Consider the following 16,942-nt stretch of genomic DNA (forward strand, 5'->3'; position numbering starts at 1 on the left):
TGCAGTCACTGTTCTGGCACAATGCTATATATGGTCAGTCTTATTCAACAATAGCTGCTCATGTGTGGAAATACTGAAGAATGTATAAATACATCTTGAAGTTGCTATCTTGCCCTTTTCTAGGCTTTTAGTTCAACTAATTGTGCAAATGTATTAAGCTTTTAAAACTTTACTCTGGTTTTACGTTGTAACCCTACTATCTGATAATCATTATTTTCTTGTTTTGCAGCTAGAATGAATTCAGATCCTGATCCCCCCTCAAGTCCCTCTCACCCTCAGCTGCATCTTGGAAGGTCCCAGCTAAATGCTGCTGCTGGGGAGTGCAATGAGAACAATCAGAAATCAGGAGATCCTGCAACTTTTTCTTCTTCAGTTCCTGGCTACTCCCATAGCAGGGAGAAAGCTGAAAAAAATGGTAAGTATGAAAGCAATTTTTATGCAAAATTGGCTTATGTTGAACATTAGGAGATTATTATGTGTGTATGTATTCTAAATTCCATTTAAAGAGACACTGTAAAGTAGGAAAATAAATTTCTCTGATTTCTTTAACCTGTTGTTGTGGAAGAGACTTTTCTTCTGCAGCATACTTAGTGAATATTTTCGAATTTTCCTATCCAATTTTTCTTATGTGTATAGAGGAACAGGAAAGAAGTTTGTTTGAAACATTGGCAGGAAGAATTACATGTAATTTAGCATAATATTAAGGTTTCAGTTTAATTTCTTTAGTTGGATAGATTGCATGGTAACTATAGCTTTAATATGAATTCTAATGCGGATGAATAGATACAGCTATGATGCAGACTGGGGGAACAGTAAACTGATATATGAAACCAAAGTGACAGAAATGAAGTTAAGATTAGCAGGCAGATAAGAAGTTGGATTAGGAATCAGGATACACTTCTGAAAGGCAGAATGATACTTTTTTTTTTTCCCTTCACTGTTTCAAAGATTGTGAAAACTGATGGGATGAGAGAAATGTCTTGTGCAAAAGGTAGAAAGAAAAATATCTGTCTCCTGTATTCAGCTGCTGAGTTCCAGTTTTAAATTCAGGTTGTAATCTAACGCTGGTGCAAGGTATTGTGTTCGAGGTCTAGTAAAATTACTGCTCTTTAATGCTATTTAAAATAGAACTTTTGATTCTGAAACTGTTTATGTGCATGTCCTTAAATTCATGAATATGAGTCACTCTGAAGGTAATAAGGCTATCCAAGAGTCTAAAATTATTGAATGTGTGAATATCCACATGGCATGTATCAGCTGCAGCTGAGCTCTGCACATAGTTCAGGCCAATATTGTGGCTGTGTTGGCAAATCTACTGTTTGCATCTAATTCAAAATTGGCTGTTGGAACCTTCTGGGCTCTTTGTTACCAAAAAGGCACATTCCAGATGGAAGAGAATTTTTTTGGATGCCTGAATTTCTGACATGCCTCGGTGTATCTTTACCAACTTTGTCATCTCACCCACCTGTGAAAGAATTCAGGGATGATGAATTGACACTTCTATCATTAATTACATGATTATTAATTTAAGATCAGTGTTAACAGGTATGTTGTTTTCCTTTCTTCATTCTCCAGTTTCTTAGCATGCTTCAGTAGGGAGAGACTAGCAACAGCATTAGGATTATGGTATGGAGTTATCTTGGGCTTTGTTATAATATGATTTGAAAGAGGAAAACACAGGTTTCTGTTGTCGGTGCCCACATTCATGCAGATTCTGAAAATGAATACGAGCTATCAATCTGTTACGCAGATTCTGTTAGGTATTCTTCTCTAGCTAATTTGGAGGAGTTCTTATTCTATATAAATATTGGACTTTTAAAATCATACTGAGTTTTGTCTTAGTTCTCTTTATGGGCCTGTGCATTTACTAATTATCTCTATGCAGTTTTGTATTATAAATGCTTTTGTTTGTGCTCCTGTAAAAGAGGACTTTCCAACATTAATGTATTTCTCCATTTCAGTTGTGACTCATTCATGATTATTTTAAATCTCTTCCCATGAAAATCTTCTCAGTGTCTGGTGCCATTGTCATTGCCTTTTCCATCTCCACCTTAATATATGCAAGTATTTAATGCTGTAAAATGAGCTACTATTGCCATTGTGTCATGCTGGAGTCTTCAACAACCAAGACTTTAGAGGCTTTAGGTAGCAAATGTGTTCAGTAAGATCCTGTTTCTTCATCCAATATGTTATTCTACAGTTATTTTAGATTTATGTCATTTGTCATAATACTAACAGTGTCTAGAGCTGAAAACTCATTTAAAAGAAAGGAAGCAGAGAATTTTTCTTCCACCCACAACAGCATTGGTCATCAGAACTTAAAACCGGGGATTTTAGTAGATTTTAGATTTAGGACTTCAGAAAGAAGTGCAAATTCACAGGGATGTATGTGCATTTGGAAACAAATATGAAAAAAATAATGTCTCAAACAGAAAATTGGTACTTCAGCAATTTTCAAAATGTTTGCACTGACAGAGAAGGTATTCCTTGGAATCACTAGAGCCTTTACCGATAAATAACATTCAAGTTGCTGGATAGATCTAGGAAGAATGAAAGATCTGGTCTCTTAGCCATGGCGTGTTGTGGTCTGATTGTACAAAGGGACATATGTACTAGGCCAGATGTTCTGGGAAGGGCTGTTGAGACTTCTTTCTTGGAAAATTAGGACGTCAGTTCCTTTGAATAGTCACTATGATGACTAACTCTGAAGGACAGAAAAGACCAGCGCATTGCTGTACAGAAAACTATTGATAAATATTACTAGTATGTAGAACACTTCTCTTGTATTGGTGACTTAAATATCTTGCACAAAACTCTACAAACTTAAATTTGTAATTTAATTTTTAATAAATCAGCTATGATTTCTGTTGGAGAAGGGGAGATGTACGACATCAATCTCAAATATTAGCTTGAAAGGCAGCTTTGCCTCAAGCCTATCTACCACATGCCTGTGTGGTCATCCCACAAAGAGGTTTACTGGTAACCTGGGCTACATTAGACAAAGCATTGCCAGCAGATGGTGAGAGGTGATTCTTCCCCTTTGCTCAGCACTGGTGAGGCCACACCTGAAGTGCTATATCCACTTCAGAGCTCCCCAGTACAAGAGAGACATGGAGAGACTGGAGGGTCTAACAAAGGGCCACTAAGATAATGAAGGGGCTGGAGCATCTCCTATGAGGAAAGGCTGAGAGAGCTGGGACTGTTCAGCCTGGAGAAGGCTCCAGGGATCTGATCAGTGTCTATAAGTACCTGAAGGGAAGGTGCAAAGGGGATGGAGCCAGGCTCTTTCCAGTGGTGCCCAGTGACAGGACCAGAGGCAGTGATCACAAACTGGAACACAGGAGTTTCCCTCAGAACATCAAGAAAAGCTTTTTTACTGTGAGGGTAACCAAGCACTGGCACAGGTTGCCCAGAGAGGTCATAGAGCCTCCATCGTTGGGAATACTCAAAAGGCATCTGGACATGGTCCTGGGCAACCAGCTGGAGGTGGCCCTGCATGAGCAGAGGGGTTGGAGCAGATGACTCCAGAGGTCCCTTCCAGCCTCAACCGTTTGGTGGTTCTTGAAATATGCTTGCCTACATAGCTGTATTTCTGATCTGTTCTTTTTCTTCCAGTCTCTACTTATATACTCTGTGTTTAAGGCTATAGCATCAATGTGAATGTTGTGTTATTTCCTGGAAACACCCATCTCCTGCTCCTGCAGCATTATCTGTATCTTGCAGCATAATTTAGCAAATTAATGAATGCCCTGACTCTGACTCAGTAAAGCATTTAAGCACACACTCATCCTCAGCTGCACAGGTACTTAATTTGGATTGAACTCCCATACGATAGGTTTTTTCTTGGCAATTTTTCAATCTGTCTTTTGCTAATGTATCATTAGGTTTTGTTTTTGTTATTCCTTATATAATTCATTTCATAATGGGAGGTAACAGTACTTTGAAATTTACTGTGCAAATCAAATCTGGATTTAATGACAAAAACAATATTCAGTTATTGAACCTGAGATGATTTGTAGCTAGTATTTTTGTCGCTTTAAAAATGAAAAGGCGAGTATTCTTATTTCTACCCAAGCATTCTCTAGTAAGTTTCTGCCTATATACGTTACTGGGGTTTGTGTATGAGTTAGGAATGGAATGAATATCAATACATCAACTCTCATGTTTAAAAATAAATTAAAAAATTTTAGAAATTGTTACTCTTTCAAGGATGTTCCTGGACAGGAAGTTTATTAGTGAGCAAAGCATATACAGTACTAATTAGGGCTTCTGAAATTTTAAAGCCATTGAGTCATCAGTACTCGTGTAAGCAAATTACATGAGAGTTGCCGGTTGTTTAAGCAAAAATGTCCTGCCATTATTGTAGTAGTCTGTGCCAAGAGGGACATGGTGTATCACAAGGAAGACCTGTGGCTGCTTACTGATGAGGTCTCGTGAAGTTTGGTTGAAATAGACTGAGACTCGAATCGCCGGATTCTCCAAGTAGGCTTAGAAACATCATTCTTGCTAGTGGAACCATCTCCTCTCTGTGTGTACAGAGCAGAGCTAGGAAAAAAGCACCTTCGACATGTTCACTTAGCTATCATGTCAGTATCTCAATACTGCTGCTATTAATGTAATGTTTTTGGAAGAGATGCACACAGTCCAGGTAAGTGGTCTGTATTACTGAGCTAGAAGGTAGCTTTCTGTGGCCCAGGGGGTCTTTCACTTTTGATTCAGGTGAAAAGGAGGCAGAGTTGAGAGAAACTTCTCACAGTATGATAGTGACCAGCTACTTGCCTGGGATGTCTGGATTCAAGTAACTGCTTCAGGTCAGCCATAATGGTAACTAGCTGGACTGACTTCCACCCCAGGTGAATGCTTATTGTGCTGCAGGTTATCTGGAGGTGTTAACATTTGGAGGTGTTAAGCATTACAAGAAATGTTAAGTACTTTCAAGCATGTAAAGTGTCTTTCTTGAAAATTGACTGCCAGTCAGCAGGTGAAAGAGGACTTCCTAGGATGATAGAGAAGCCTGGGAGGCAGTGTGAAGGTGGTAATATTTTATACATGGGTGAAACAGTTTTTATTTGGCTCTTTTAGGTCATTCATGTACATTTTGCTAGCCAGTAAGGCTGGAGAGGAGGAATCGGGTTGCAATTCAAAGGTGAGAGTTTGGGAAGCTTTGAGAGCATTGCAAAGCTAAGTTTCAGTGCTTGAAGAACCATCTCTTTGGTTAAGGAACTAATTTTTCTTTTGTCCATGTTTTTGTCGTTAAGCAAATATGCACAAATCTCTTGCTCTAGAATTGAGATCATGTGGGGAAGGTGTTTGTACTGAGAGCTTTGCAGACAAATCAATTTCTTAAGTTTTGTTTGTAGATGTGTGGAGTTCTGCTTGTATTTAGGAAGGTTATAGGGTTTTTTGTATCTTTGGAAGAGAATTATTTTATAAATTGCATGACTTAGAATTTATAAATAGTACAAAAAATCTTCTAAACAGTTTACAACACATTGTAACACATTGTAACAATGTACAACAGTGCGTCTCCAAGCATTGCTAAATGATAGCTAACAAATAAGGAACCTCTGTAATGTACAAATATTTTCCGAGTGTTAGCCTCTTCCACTTAAGGTTACAAAGAACCTTTGCTTCAAATCTCTATTTTAGCACTTCTATGTCTTCATTTTTTGGCAGTTTGCTTCTACAGACTTGAGGCAAAGTGAAATGTTTCTGCAAAGCTTGAAGAAATCTCAGCAAAATTTGTGCTTGTTAGAAGGGGAGGATTATGCCTTGAAGTCTTAATTACTTAACAATTTTTCTGTCAATTTATTAATGCCCCTTCAAACTTACCTGTAATTACTCAGGCTCGTGGAAAGCTCATTTGCCAAGCATTGCTGTGGCAGAGAAAGGATTCTATCCAAACAAAACTTAATGACTGTATTTTCAGATAAAATTTTGGGACATAGTCATAGTTGGTGCAGAACAATAGGAATTGGCTTTTTCAGGGCTGCTGCTATTGTCAATAACATGTTGATGTTTTTACTGTATGTGGGAGTAGGACACCTATTTATTTGAGGAAAGATTCTCAATCTTTGCCTCTTCTACCATTTGAAATACATAAATGTTTTCTTTGGCTGATAACAGATACTGTTACTGATAACAATTTTTGTGCTCACACAATGAACCAGATTAAGCAAAGTGCCCTATCTCAATCTTCCTCTGTTATTTTTCAAGTGGATCAATTTCCTGGTCTGTGTCAGTTGATAACAAAACGTTTGTTCTAACATAGACCCAGGGTGTTAGAAGGATGGCAATAAGCAGCCAAAGGGTAGAAGAGCTGTAGTCACATTAGTATATTACATGATGAAATAGGAGTTGCTCTGTAAATTGGTTGGTGCTAAGGACTCAAGGTTCCTATTGTACACATCAAAAAATTTAATCTCAGGTTGGAATACAATCTTCCAATTTAGTTTCCTCCAAAAGGAGCACAGTATGTGTGTTCCGCTGTGCAAGCAAAATGCATTAAACGGCAACAGTTGAAAAGTTAAAAGCACATTCCTCATCTGAACCAGCTCTCTAATAGAATGCATCTGCATTCATCAGCAGCAAGAACTGCTAACTTCAGTGGCTTTGGAGGAAAATATTTGGAAGTACCTAATACCTGTACACTTATCTTCAAATAAAACTGCAACACAACCCTGTTATACCACAGTAATTGGGGAGAGACTTGAACCTGTTGTGCTGCTGGAGGGCCCCTTGCAGCAGCAGAAGGCCCACTTTGTAAAAGTTAGAAGGTGAGATGGAAACAGTAAACTGGGAAATAAAAGCAATCCTTTGCAAAGTCAGTTAGTTGTTAGAAGTGCTTATGAAGCAAGGTAATAAGGCACTGTGGACTTGCAAAACGACGGTTGGTATGGGTCTTCTTTAAAGGCCACTCTATTGTGATGGTAAGCTAACAAACTGAGTGTCTGTGTGGTGAATAGCCTAAACTGCAGAATTGCTGAAATTCCATTGAACATTGTGCAGGTTGTTATGCTACTGTAGGTCTTCACCTACAAAAATATGTGGGCTTGGTGAGGTTTATGATCTCAGCCCTTTATCACATGGCTTTTCTGCACGTTGCATTTTTCTTTCTCTCTTTTTTTTTTTTTTTTTTTTTGGGGTGTGGAGGGTAAATGATGATGATTATCAACTAAGAAATAACAAAAAGCTTATTTTTAACTCTCCATTTTGGAACACGTTAGATTTATCCCAGCTCACCCATAAAGGATCTAAGCAGAGATGCCTGCATAGAAAAAGCAGCAGGACTCATTAGTTATGTGTAAAATTATTTAAATGACTTTAAATGATCATTGTACAAGAGTAGCTATGCTAGAAAGAAATACCTTTTGAAAGTAGTTTTCCCTCCACTCTTAAAATTTATAGTCTATAATATCATTATGCTTAGTCTTCCACCTACATGCTTTTTTTTATTGCTCTCCTGACAATTTGCTTTCATTTTGTGGGGGGTGCAGAAGTTGTTCCCTTTTCAATTTAATGCTATTTGATGACTTGCAGTTGTGGTGTGACTATTATATCGACAAACTCATTGCTGCTCCCAGAGAAAGCAGAGTTGAGTCCTAGACTTGTTATCACCTTTAAAAATAGAATGCCTGGTGGCAATGTATGCTAATATAAATATTTTTAATTGTTCTTGGGGCAAGTAGGATCATCTTAAGATCTAACCATGGAAGTTGAAGTGCATAGAAGAAAAGCATGCAATGTACTCTTAATTGTACCAAGCCCTGAATTTGCAGTTAAGAATCTAAGAGGCTTCTGAATGGATGAAAGGATTCAACATTCATGGATGAGCAAATAAGGATCTAAAGCTAATAAGTCATTTATCAAAACAATCATGTCTGTTGTACAAAACATTTCTCCCTCTCCAGTCAGTTCCTCTGTTTTGCGTCATTATATCCTAAACGTACAAACCATGTTCATGACATGATGCTTAATGCCTGCTTTTAAGTGGAATGTCAGTCTTTCCAGAAACTTTACTCCTACATAGGTGCTGCACACAATACCACTGAACTTTTGGAGCTTGTGGAAAGTGAGTAGGAGGATTTCTCTAGAGACTCAGACTGGCTCTGCTGAACACCGAAAGCTCAACAGTACAATCCAGTGACACACACAAGCTATTAGAACCTATGTTTTTGTTTCAAAATGCATAGAACAACTTTTTATAAAAGCGCATTGGTAACAGATGATCGACCTGTGGATGAACAGTTTAAATCTCTCTCTCTTTTTTTTTTTTTTTTTTTTTATTTGCGTGAAAGAAATGAGACTTCTTTCACTTTGGAGATATGCTTACATAGCATCTTCTAGCAAATTAAAAGAATTTTATTTTGTCATTAATATCTGTATGCCTTTGCTCCTAAGCATGTCCGAGATTCTAGAAAGCTTGTTTCACAGTGAAACAAAATCTGTAGTAAAAAGCTGTGTGCTGTTCCCTGAAAATTCTGAATTCAACTTACCAGATTTGTGCTTATGGAAGGAACTTTTCCCGAAAAAATCCTGTGTAATATGGTATCAGGAGGGACTGGAGGTATTATATAGGATGTGACTCCAAAGGAGATGCCTTCTAGGGAGATTTGCACAAAATGTGTTCTGCTGTATCTGTTTTGGTTGATATCCATAGGCAGGCGTGCCCTTAAGCTTTCATTTTCCTACTTTTTGTTTGACTATTGCTTGAACAAATATTCCTGCATTATTTACTTTGTATGTGCATGCATTCTTGTTGCCTGCTTCCGACCTAATATTATAAAATCTTCATATTTCAACATTGTCAAATTTTCTTCATACTGGTAAATGAGCTATTGCTGAGAATCTGCAAGAAAATTACTTTCTATAGCTAGTGTGTTTAATTTGTGAACTTCTTAAAGCAAATTCGTTTAGTCTTCAAACATAAATTAACTGCTTCATGTTTGTGACAGTGTGACAGGCTGTTATTTCTGATGTTTGTCATGTTCTGTTTCTTTTTTTTTTTTAGTAGCCCAAAAAGAGCAGATGATTACAGTACAGTCCTGTCATAGTTTTGATCTGTGTAGTAAGACCTCTACTGACTTCATAAGAAGCTGTAACAGCTACTTATTCTGGCTTTACCCTAGCAAAGGTAAATATTGGAGGACTAGAGAACAAGACTGATGAAAGCTAAGGAATAAGAGACAGAATTCCCTAACAACAGTGGTTTGAGAATCCTGTTCAGTTGGCCAGAGCTGAAAGACACCAATGCTTCAAAGCAGTTTGCAAATACAGAGTTTTTGCAGGTGGGTTGTCTTTAGCAGCTGGATGCTTGGTTTTTAAGAAGCCAAACGATGCTTCTTCTCTCAGTTAATTTTAGCTTTATTCTACAGAAGACATTAAAGTCCAGGGGACAGAACACATTTTGAGGCCCTTAAGTGCAAACTGAGGACGAAAAATGAATGTTAAGAGATGACTGGGTTCCAGCAAGCTCATTTTCTTTGTGGATGTTCACGATATTAATTCAGTGATAAACATCCTTTCTGTGCACCACCCTGACTTCCTTTGGGACAGGATTTATAGCATGGTTTTGAGCTGTTACTGGCTGTTTCTTTTTCAGGCTAATCCAGTGCTGGATTAGGTAGCTACAGTTTAATATAAACTAGTTTCCCTGATGAAAATTGTGGCACAGAGTGCATTTATAACTCTGAATTTAATGATAGCAGAACAGTTAGACTCTATCTGCAAGTACTTCAGCACTTAGATTATCTTAAGTATGGGATAAGCTTTACATCTTGCACTTCGGGGGCATGTTTTTGTGGAAGTCTCTAGACATAAAAGAAAATAAAAATCCAGCTTCAGGTTTGTCATCATGAAAGTTATGGAAGAGGCTTTTTCAGATACGGTAACTAACCCTGTATCTGTGTCCTGTGTCATGTTTGTCCCCACCTACACGTTTATTTGTTCAGTTTCCCTTGTTGGAGCACGGTGGGAGCCGTGGAGTTGAGCAGTGAACATAGGTTATTTGTGCTAGTATCCTCTCAAAGTAAAAGCAGTTTTCTTTGTAATGTGTGCAGCATTCCCTTTCAGATTCAGTTACATTAAGGCGTCCTTGCTAAAGCAGTGAAGTGATGTATGCCTGAAGCTTCAAGTACGCGCAGTGCTATGCAGCGTGACAAAGATCGGTTCAGACATCACTATGCTCCCTGGTATATGGAGAATTTGTTCACGTGTGGGAGAAGATCTAATGTCAGAGACAACATTCTTCCCTCCCTGCTCCCACCCCGGTGACTTAGCTGGTGGAAGGACCTGTAGATGAAAGCTTGTTCCATACTACTCTTCATCAAACATGTAAATTACTCTTGTCAGTTAATAATGTGGAGCTGAGGGAAATGCTTGACATCCTGTGACTAATAAGTACAAAGTAGCAAGCTGACTGGATAAAGCTAATGAAAATACAAAGTGTGGTTTTTCTTCCTCTGGATGCCACCCAGCTTTTTCTTCTTTCCTACCTGAACTAACACTGGAGTGTTAGTTTGTGAACTCTGCGTGACGGCTGGCAGAAGTTGCTGTCAGTGCTCAGTGTTAAAATTGGAGAGCCTGAATGGTCACAGACTTTTTCACTTTCAAGGTTCTTGTTGCCTTTTTCGTGAGAATCCTTTACACTTACTTACAGCATGCCTGTTAGAGCCAGGGAACTTTTTCTAAATGCGGTGCTAGTGCTGTCCTTACTTGATTTCATTCATATTTTGCTGAGGTGTTAAAGGTGTTCAGTAGCAGCTGTTTCCTTCTCAGAATGTTCTTTAGCACCTTGCAGCCTAGAGTCTTCCGGGCTCAGTGGGGAGATCTTTCTATTTGATAGTGCTTTCTGAGTTTTTTCTTCTACCCTTGGTTTGTCCAGTTTCTTTTTAAACTAACATAAATATTTGGCATTGGCCAAGTACTTTTAAGCTGTTGATGCCCTTTAGTTTTTGGATTTGGTAAGACATTGAATAGTCTCTCTGTTTACCTTCTCCATTTTGCAAATTCTCCTCCTTACATCTAGTGTCATTGTCCTGTTTCTTCCCCAGGTTAAAAAGCCCTGATGATTGTGTCTTACTAGCACTGAGCTGGTTTTTTTTGTTGTGTTTGTTTTTTTTCCAAAAAAAAGTGTGTTATGACTCTTAAGGTTTTATTCTGAGTGGTGATAGTACAGAGCTTATCACCATGTGTACAATAATAAGGTGTTGTCTTGGTTTGCATTTACTGCATTTCATCTGGCCTTTTATCACTTAATCACTCATCCTTTTGCAGGTTTTTGTGTTTTGTGTTGTGGGGTTTTTTTCAGTAATCACTTGTGAGTGTGTTTTTTGGCCTAAATAACACAGTCTCATCAACAGACTTTGCCACCTCTGTGCTAGCCCCGCTCCTTTTTTTTCATTCACACATAAATGCATTAAATTATATAAGCTTTATTGTATATCCCTGTGTGTCTAAACTGTTAGTCTTTCCCCTGGCAGAATGAGCGCTGTGTATTTCTATTATTAGTTTTTTACACGGGTAAGAGATTAAGAAGTAACAGCCTACATTATAATTTGTTTGTGAGAAGCCTTACTTGCTGCCTTTGGAGATAGAAATATGAGCTGGATCTGCCTGTCCTGCAACTTCTTTACTCCTTCAGGGGCGTCTTATGTCTTAAGATCTTTTTTACACAAGGTCTTCTGATTTTACCCGGTATATCTCTCTTACCCCCTCCATAGGCTTAAGATATTATTTTTTTTTTACATATTTTCCTTGTATGGATATCAGATTTAATGGTCCCTGTTATCATGCATCTCTCTGGTATCGTACTTGCTGCTTTCCGTTTCTCAGTTGTAAGCGAGAGGTTACACACTGCTATATATAGTTTATTCAATGGAACACTTGGGTGAACAATTAAGAGAAACTACAGTTTTAAACACAATTAAAAGAAAACATAGCTTCTTTGTTTAGTTTGAGATTCCAGCACAGGAGCTTCTCAATGCTGTTTCCTGGCAGGGGAAAAACGCCTCAGTCAAACATCTTCTAGTTGATCTTTTACTGCAGCTTTCTCTTTTTCAAATATTCAATTGCCGTAGTGTACCTGCTAAGCTTACTGCTCCTTGTGTGCTTGAAAAATGCATTAAAAAATAGTAACAGGTTCTGCATCAACTTGTTCTCCAGATCTTTTTCTCTTGATCTGTCACACGGTATGTGTTATAAATTAATTGGGTTTTCTATTTTTCTTTATTTTGGCATGACCTTAGCTTTACAATGATTTATTCTTATTTCTAAGGACTTTCTACTTTCTTTCTCTTCCTCTTTTTTTTTTTTTTTTTCCAATCTGTCTTTGTTTTTAAATACAACTATAGCAGATTTTTTGCTTATGACACTCCTGTCTGGGTACTAAAGCTAACTTGGTGTTACAAGGGTGGCTTGCTAACCTTTAGGTTCTTTAGGTTAAACTAGGTTCTGTGCATTGCTCAATTAAAAGCAAAACTTGTTTTCTGTCTGTCGTGTTCTCTGACTAGTTACCTCATGAAGTTATTTATTTAATGTATCTAAAAAAATTACCATGATAATGATATCAAGAATGATCTTGAATGTGATACTTTCTGGGAGGTAGTTCAGGCCGTTATTACTGCTTTCTGGGCTTTTTGCTGCTCTGATTTTTCTCAGTGTGTCTGAGTCCTGGTTTTGCTGGGATAGGATCAATTTTCTATTCAGGAAAGCTGCATTTTTGAGAAGACTGCAGCACCCAATTCGGTGAGAACAAAGTTGATAAGACACTTTGTTTTCGTTCATGGCCAGCCGTGGTATGTGGGTCTCCATAGTGATTGAGGTCTGTAGTGGGTTTGAGCTAGCCACCTGCTAAAGCTAGGAGGAGCGCAAGCCAGGGCAGTGTCTTGACCCAAACTGGCCAACAGTAAGTATTCCACACCATAAACTTCACTCTCACTATAAATTGGAAAGTTTGCTGGGGACGGTCTCTCTTCCTCAGTGGTTGCCATCCCTGGAGAGTCTCGCCTATTGCTCTGCTCCCCAGTCCCGCTCTCCTGTTTGTTGTGACCATCGTGCTTTTGCTGGAGCTGTGGGGCTCGCGGTGTTCAACATCTAGCATCCGCTGCTGGGAGCGTGCAGCTTGCTACTACTACATCGGCCAAGTATAACTTTATGCACTTAATATTAGTATTAATATTAGTTTTCATATTATTATTTTATTAACTCTGCTTCCATTTCAACACATGGGTCTTCTTTCCTTTTCCTGATTCCTCTTTTCAGGCAGGGAGGTGGGGGAGTGTCGCTGGGTGATAGAACAGCTGTCTAAATGAAGACACAAAAGTCATATTTATTCAAACAAAAGATCAAGAAAACTACATTTAAAATCCTGTGTTTAAAAACCTCTAAATTTTGCAAGATCTGTTGTGAGATTCACTGCTTATCGTTCCTTGGCTCAGTTTGCTGGGCCACCTTGATAGCAGTTTTCACCTGTGGCAACTGTGAGATCTTCTCATGAAGTGGTAAAAATGTTTATGTACTTTTCTAGGTTTGTATTCAGTGAGCTTGGAAGTGTGTTGCCACTGGCTGGGACTAAACATATCAGATATATGATGTATATGCTTAAATCTTCCGACTATTTTCAGTCACTTCAGTCACAGTAAAATGGGAAGGCCAATCTAGAAATCTTGTTTCATATCTTGTCATCTCAGATCCTTTGTTCTCCCCAATACATGGGTGTTTTCCCTCCTCCTCCTGCACATCCCTGTCATTTTTTCTTCTGAGCCCAAATGAATGCTTGTGGTTGTGATCATACAAAACATCTATGCCTTACAGGTTTCCTTCATACACTTAGTGTGGGTTTTGCTTAATGCATTAATCTTTTGTTTGGTAGAATTTCTGTGCAGCTTCAATATTCACTTGTAGAACCTGTAATTTCTTTTAAACTTACATATTTCAAATGCATACTTTGTCTTCATTGTTGCGTCCTGTCTGAGACACTGCTTTCAGCTTTCCTTTTATCCTGTTCTCGTTAGGTTTCCACTGTTCAAAGCACTTGGAAGTGCCTGGCTTGTGTTGGTGTAAAAGTTTATCTATTGTGCATGATAACTGCCTTGTGGCTGGTCCCCAATAAACTGCATGCACAAATAAGATCTTAAGCTTGAAAGGCATGACAGATTGTGATCCTTTAAAATACCAATTTTTAGCTTTGGTATGCCTGGTTCATGGTCTTTCTCCTCTTGTTTTATCTGGAGAATTCAGGTGCTGTAGCTGTGGCCTAAGAAGAAAGCTGTGTGCACCTGGCCAGAAGGTGATAATAGTAGGCAAGGTGCTAAAATTCCCTTGTTCTGGGTAAATCCACTCTGCTGAGAGCATTAATATGTTTGTATTGGTAGGAAAGTAAATCAGCAACCTTTTTTTATTACTCAGTATGCACTCTATTGACTCTTTCTGCATGAAATAACTTTAATGGATTTTTTTAAAGCAGGCAGTAATTCCTAGCAGTCAGAAGAGCACTTAATGAGGTTGTTTTGTGTGGTGGTTGGGTGTGATGATCCACTCTGTGTGTATACATATAACTAAAAGTCTTTCCTTACGTGTAAGCATTATAATTTGTGTGCCTTTAAATACTTTAGAATTCATGAATGGAAGTCACACAGTATATTTTGATTTATTTTCTTTTAAACATTTGCCTAAAGTGTGTGCAAAACATTTTGCTAAATATGTCATCAGACGCTTTGACAACCTAACTACAGTGATGCACATATGTTGTGTTTCAGCTGTATATGTGAAGGATATTAGAAAGATTTGGAATCTATTGCGTCCATCATTGATTTGTTCTAGAATACCGGGAAGGAAATTTTATGACAACCAGCGTACTCTGGTTGTCTATAACACCTTTTTCATTGAAAAGATTTCTTATCTAGACTGTATAAGTCCATTCTTCAAAACCTTGTATGAATGTTGAAGAGTTTAGGGTTTTAATCCTTGAAGTGGTCCAAACATGAGGCTTATACTTGTTAATTAATCAATGCTGGCATCTTCCTTTTGTGACTTCAAAATGTTAAGCACTGATATCTTACAAACTCACTTGGACTAAACCCTACTATGGATTAACTGCCGTTTTGTCAATTTAATTGCTAAATTTCAAAGGTAAGGGACAATAATTGCATCCTAACATAGTATTACATAGTATTCTTTTAAGAACTGAAATGTTTGTTTTTGCAGCATTTTCTATTTCTGGTCAAAACCTAACAGAAACAGTAAAAATGCCTGCCTATGGTGGAATGAATGCTAAATTTCCACTTAAGCTTATAGCAGCAAAGCTGGACTCAAAATTGGAATCTTACTGTATATAGTCAATGTGCAAAGTAATGTATAAAGCTTCAGAAAGTAAATAGGAGTCTTCAGTTTTCATCAGCCTGTCTGCAACCTACCTATATAAACAGCTGTGTTTAGACTTCTGTATTCTGAGTAGTTTTCTGGAGTTGTAAAGCATACTTTTTACTAGTAAACTAAAATGACTCTAGTAGTGTTTTGATAGCATCTTTGAAATCTATCAGCTGATAATATGCAGCTTTAGCTTACTCCTGTGAAAGCTGTATATGACTATGAAATGCATACCAGCCTTTGTCAATTTTATTGTATTGAGTCTTTTTTAATAAGTGCTTTAATAAAGTAGGTTTTAAGTGACAGTTTTAACCTGTTAAATGAGAGGCCTGAATTTAAAAAGTGGATATTTCTGTAGCCCTTCAGAAGTTTAAATGGTTTCTGTAGTATGAGGACACGAACACAGCAGACTCAGAAATATATCTGCTTCATCCTTTGCAGATCACAAATCCTTTTTTTCCCACTGTTTTTTTAATGGAACAGAAAAAATTAAAGGATACAGTATCATTTCATATCTTAACCTTAAGACTTAATAATAGAACATTAAAATTTTATTAGTGATGTCATTGTTCCAATATCCCCTGAATAAGTTGTGTTAAGTGACCTGTCTCTGTGAAGGCAGAATTAACTTGTTTTATAAATTGGGAGCTGAACCACAGAGCAGCCTGATGATGAACTAAGGTTTACATGGGGTCTTGATGGCAGGGTAGGAACTACAGCCGGATATGAAGTACTAACCACCCTTTCATGTTCCTGTCCTGTCTTAATTTGTTTCTTATATGTATGCTGTGTGCCATCGAAAACTAGTGTTCTTTCACTTGCCTACTTTCGTTTGAATGACTGCAGTGCTTGTGAACCTTTTGAATAACTGATAGACTTCCTTGGCTTATATAAATGCATCTGACACACAACAGCTAGTGAAGTCTATTTTAATTGTTATAAAAGATGCATGAAGTATTGCAAGATGAATGTTCCTCTCATGGAAATTTTTATATTCAAGACAGTAAAACTTGACATTAAATAGATGTGAGTTTTTAGCAAAGCTGGAAAATAAAAGCTTCTACTGACAGCATTTCCATTGCAGTACTCTTATGTGGGAGGAATACAAGACATTTTCTGACTGAAAACACCCTTAAGAACAAGGGTGATGAGTTATAAAGCACCACTTTTTATGGTGTTTTTATGGTGGGTGCATTCTAGAGTTGAGCAGAATCGAAAGAAATTGAGTTGTCCATCCTTGCTCCAAAATGTGCTTTGGCTATATTTTGGACCTTTTACCTTCAGAGACTGACTGAAATACTTTAAGAGAAAATAAACTGATATGGCAGCCATGAAACTTGAGTTGTTCGTGCTTTATGTTTTTACTTGTCCTCTTGCTTTTCCTTTAAGCAAAGGGAAAATATTTCTAGTTATGGGAACACTGTGATACTAAAGCTATTCTAAATTTGATCTCCAAAACACTCTACAACCTGCTCTTCTGCCCTTGCCCTACAACTACAGAACCCACCAACAAATGTAATTTTAATTAACTATCTTATTTATATTTATAGGTCACATGTGAGAGTACATAGAAGTG

The 16,942-nt window shown here is 37.8% G+C and overlaps 1 protein-coding gene across 1 annotated transcript in view; it reads left to right on the top strand.

Moving 5' to 3' along the window:
* Positions 1-234: 234 nt before the first annotated feature.
* Positions 235-16,942, top strand: part of WFS1 (wolframin ER transmembrane glycoprotein) — a 32,669-nt gene continuing 15,961 nt past the window's right edge. Inside the window, exon 1 of the mRNA XM_009954364.2 lies at positions 235-415. Coding sequence (XP_009952666.2) covers positions 235-415 — 181 coding nt within the window. The remainder of the gene's footprint in view (positions 416-16,942) is intronic.

This window comes from Leptosomus discolor, chromosome 4 (assembly GCF_034619465.1).
Source record: "Leptosomus discolor isolate bLepDis1 chromosome 4, bLepDis1.hap2, whole genome shotgun sequence".
Lineage (NCBI taxonomy): Eukaryota > Metazoa > Chordata > Aves > Leptosomiformes > Leptosomidae > Leptosomus > Leptosomus discolor.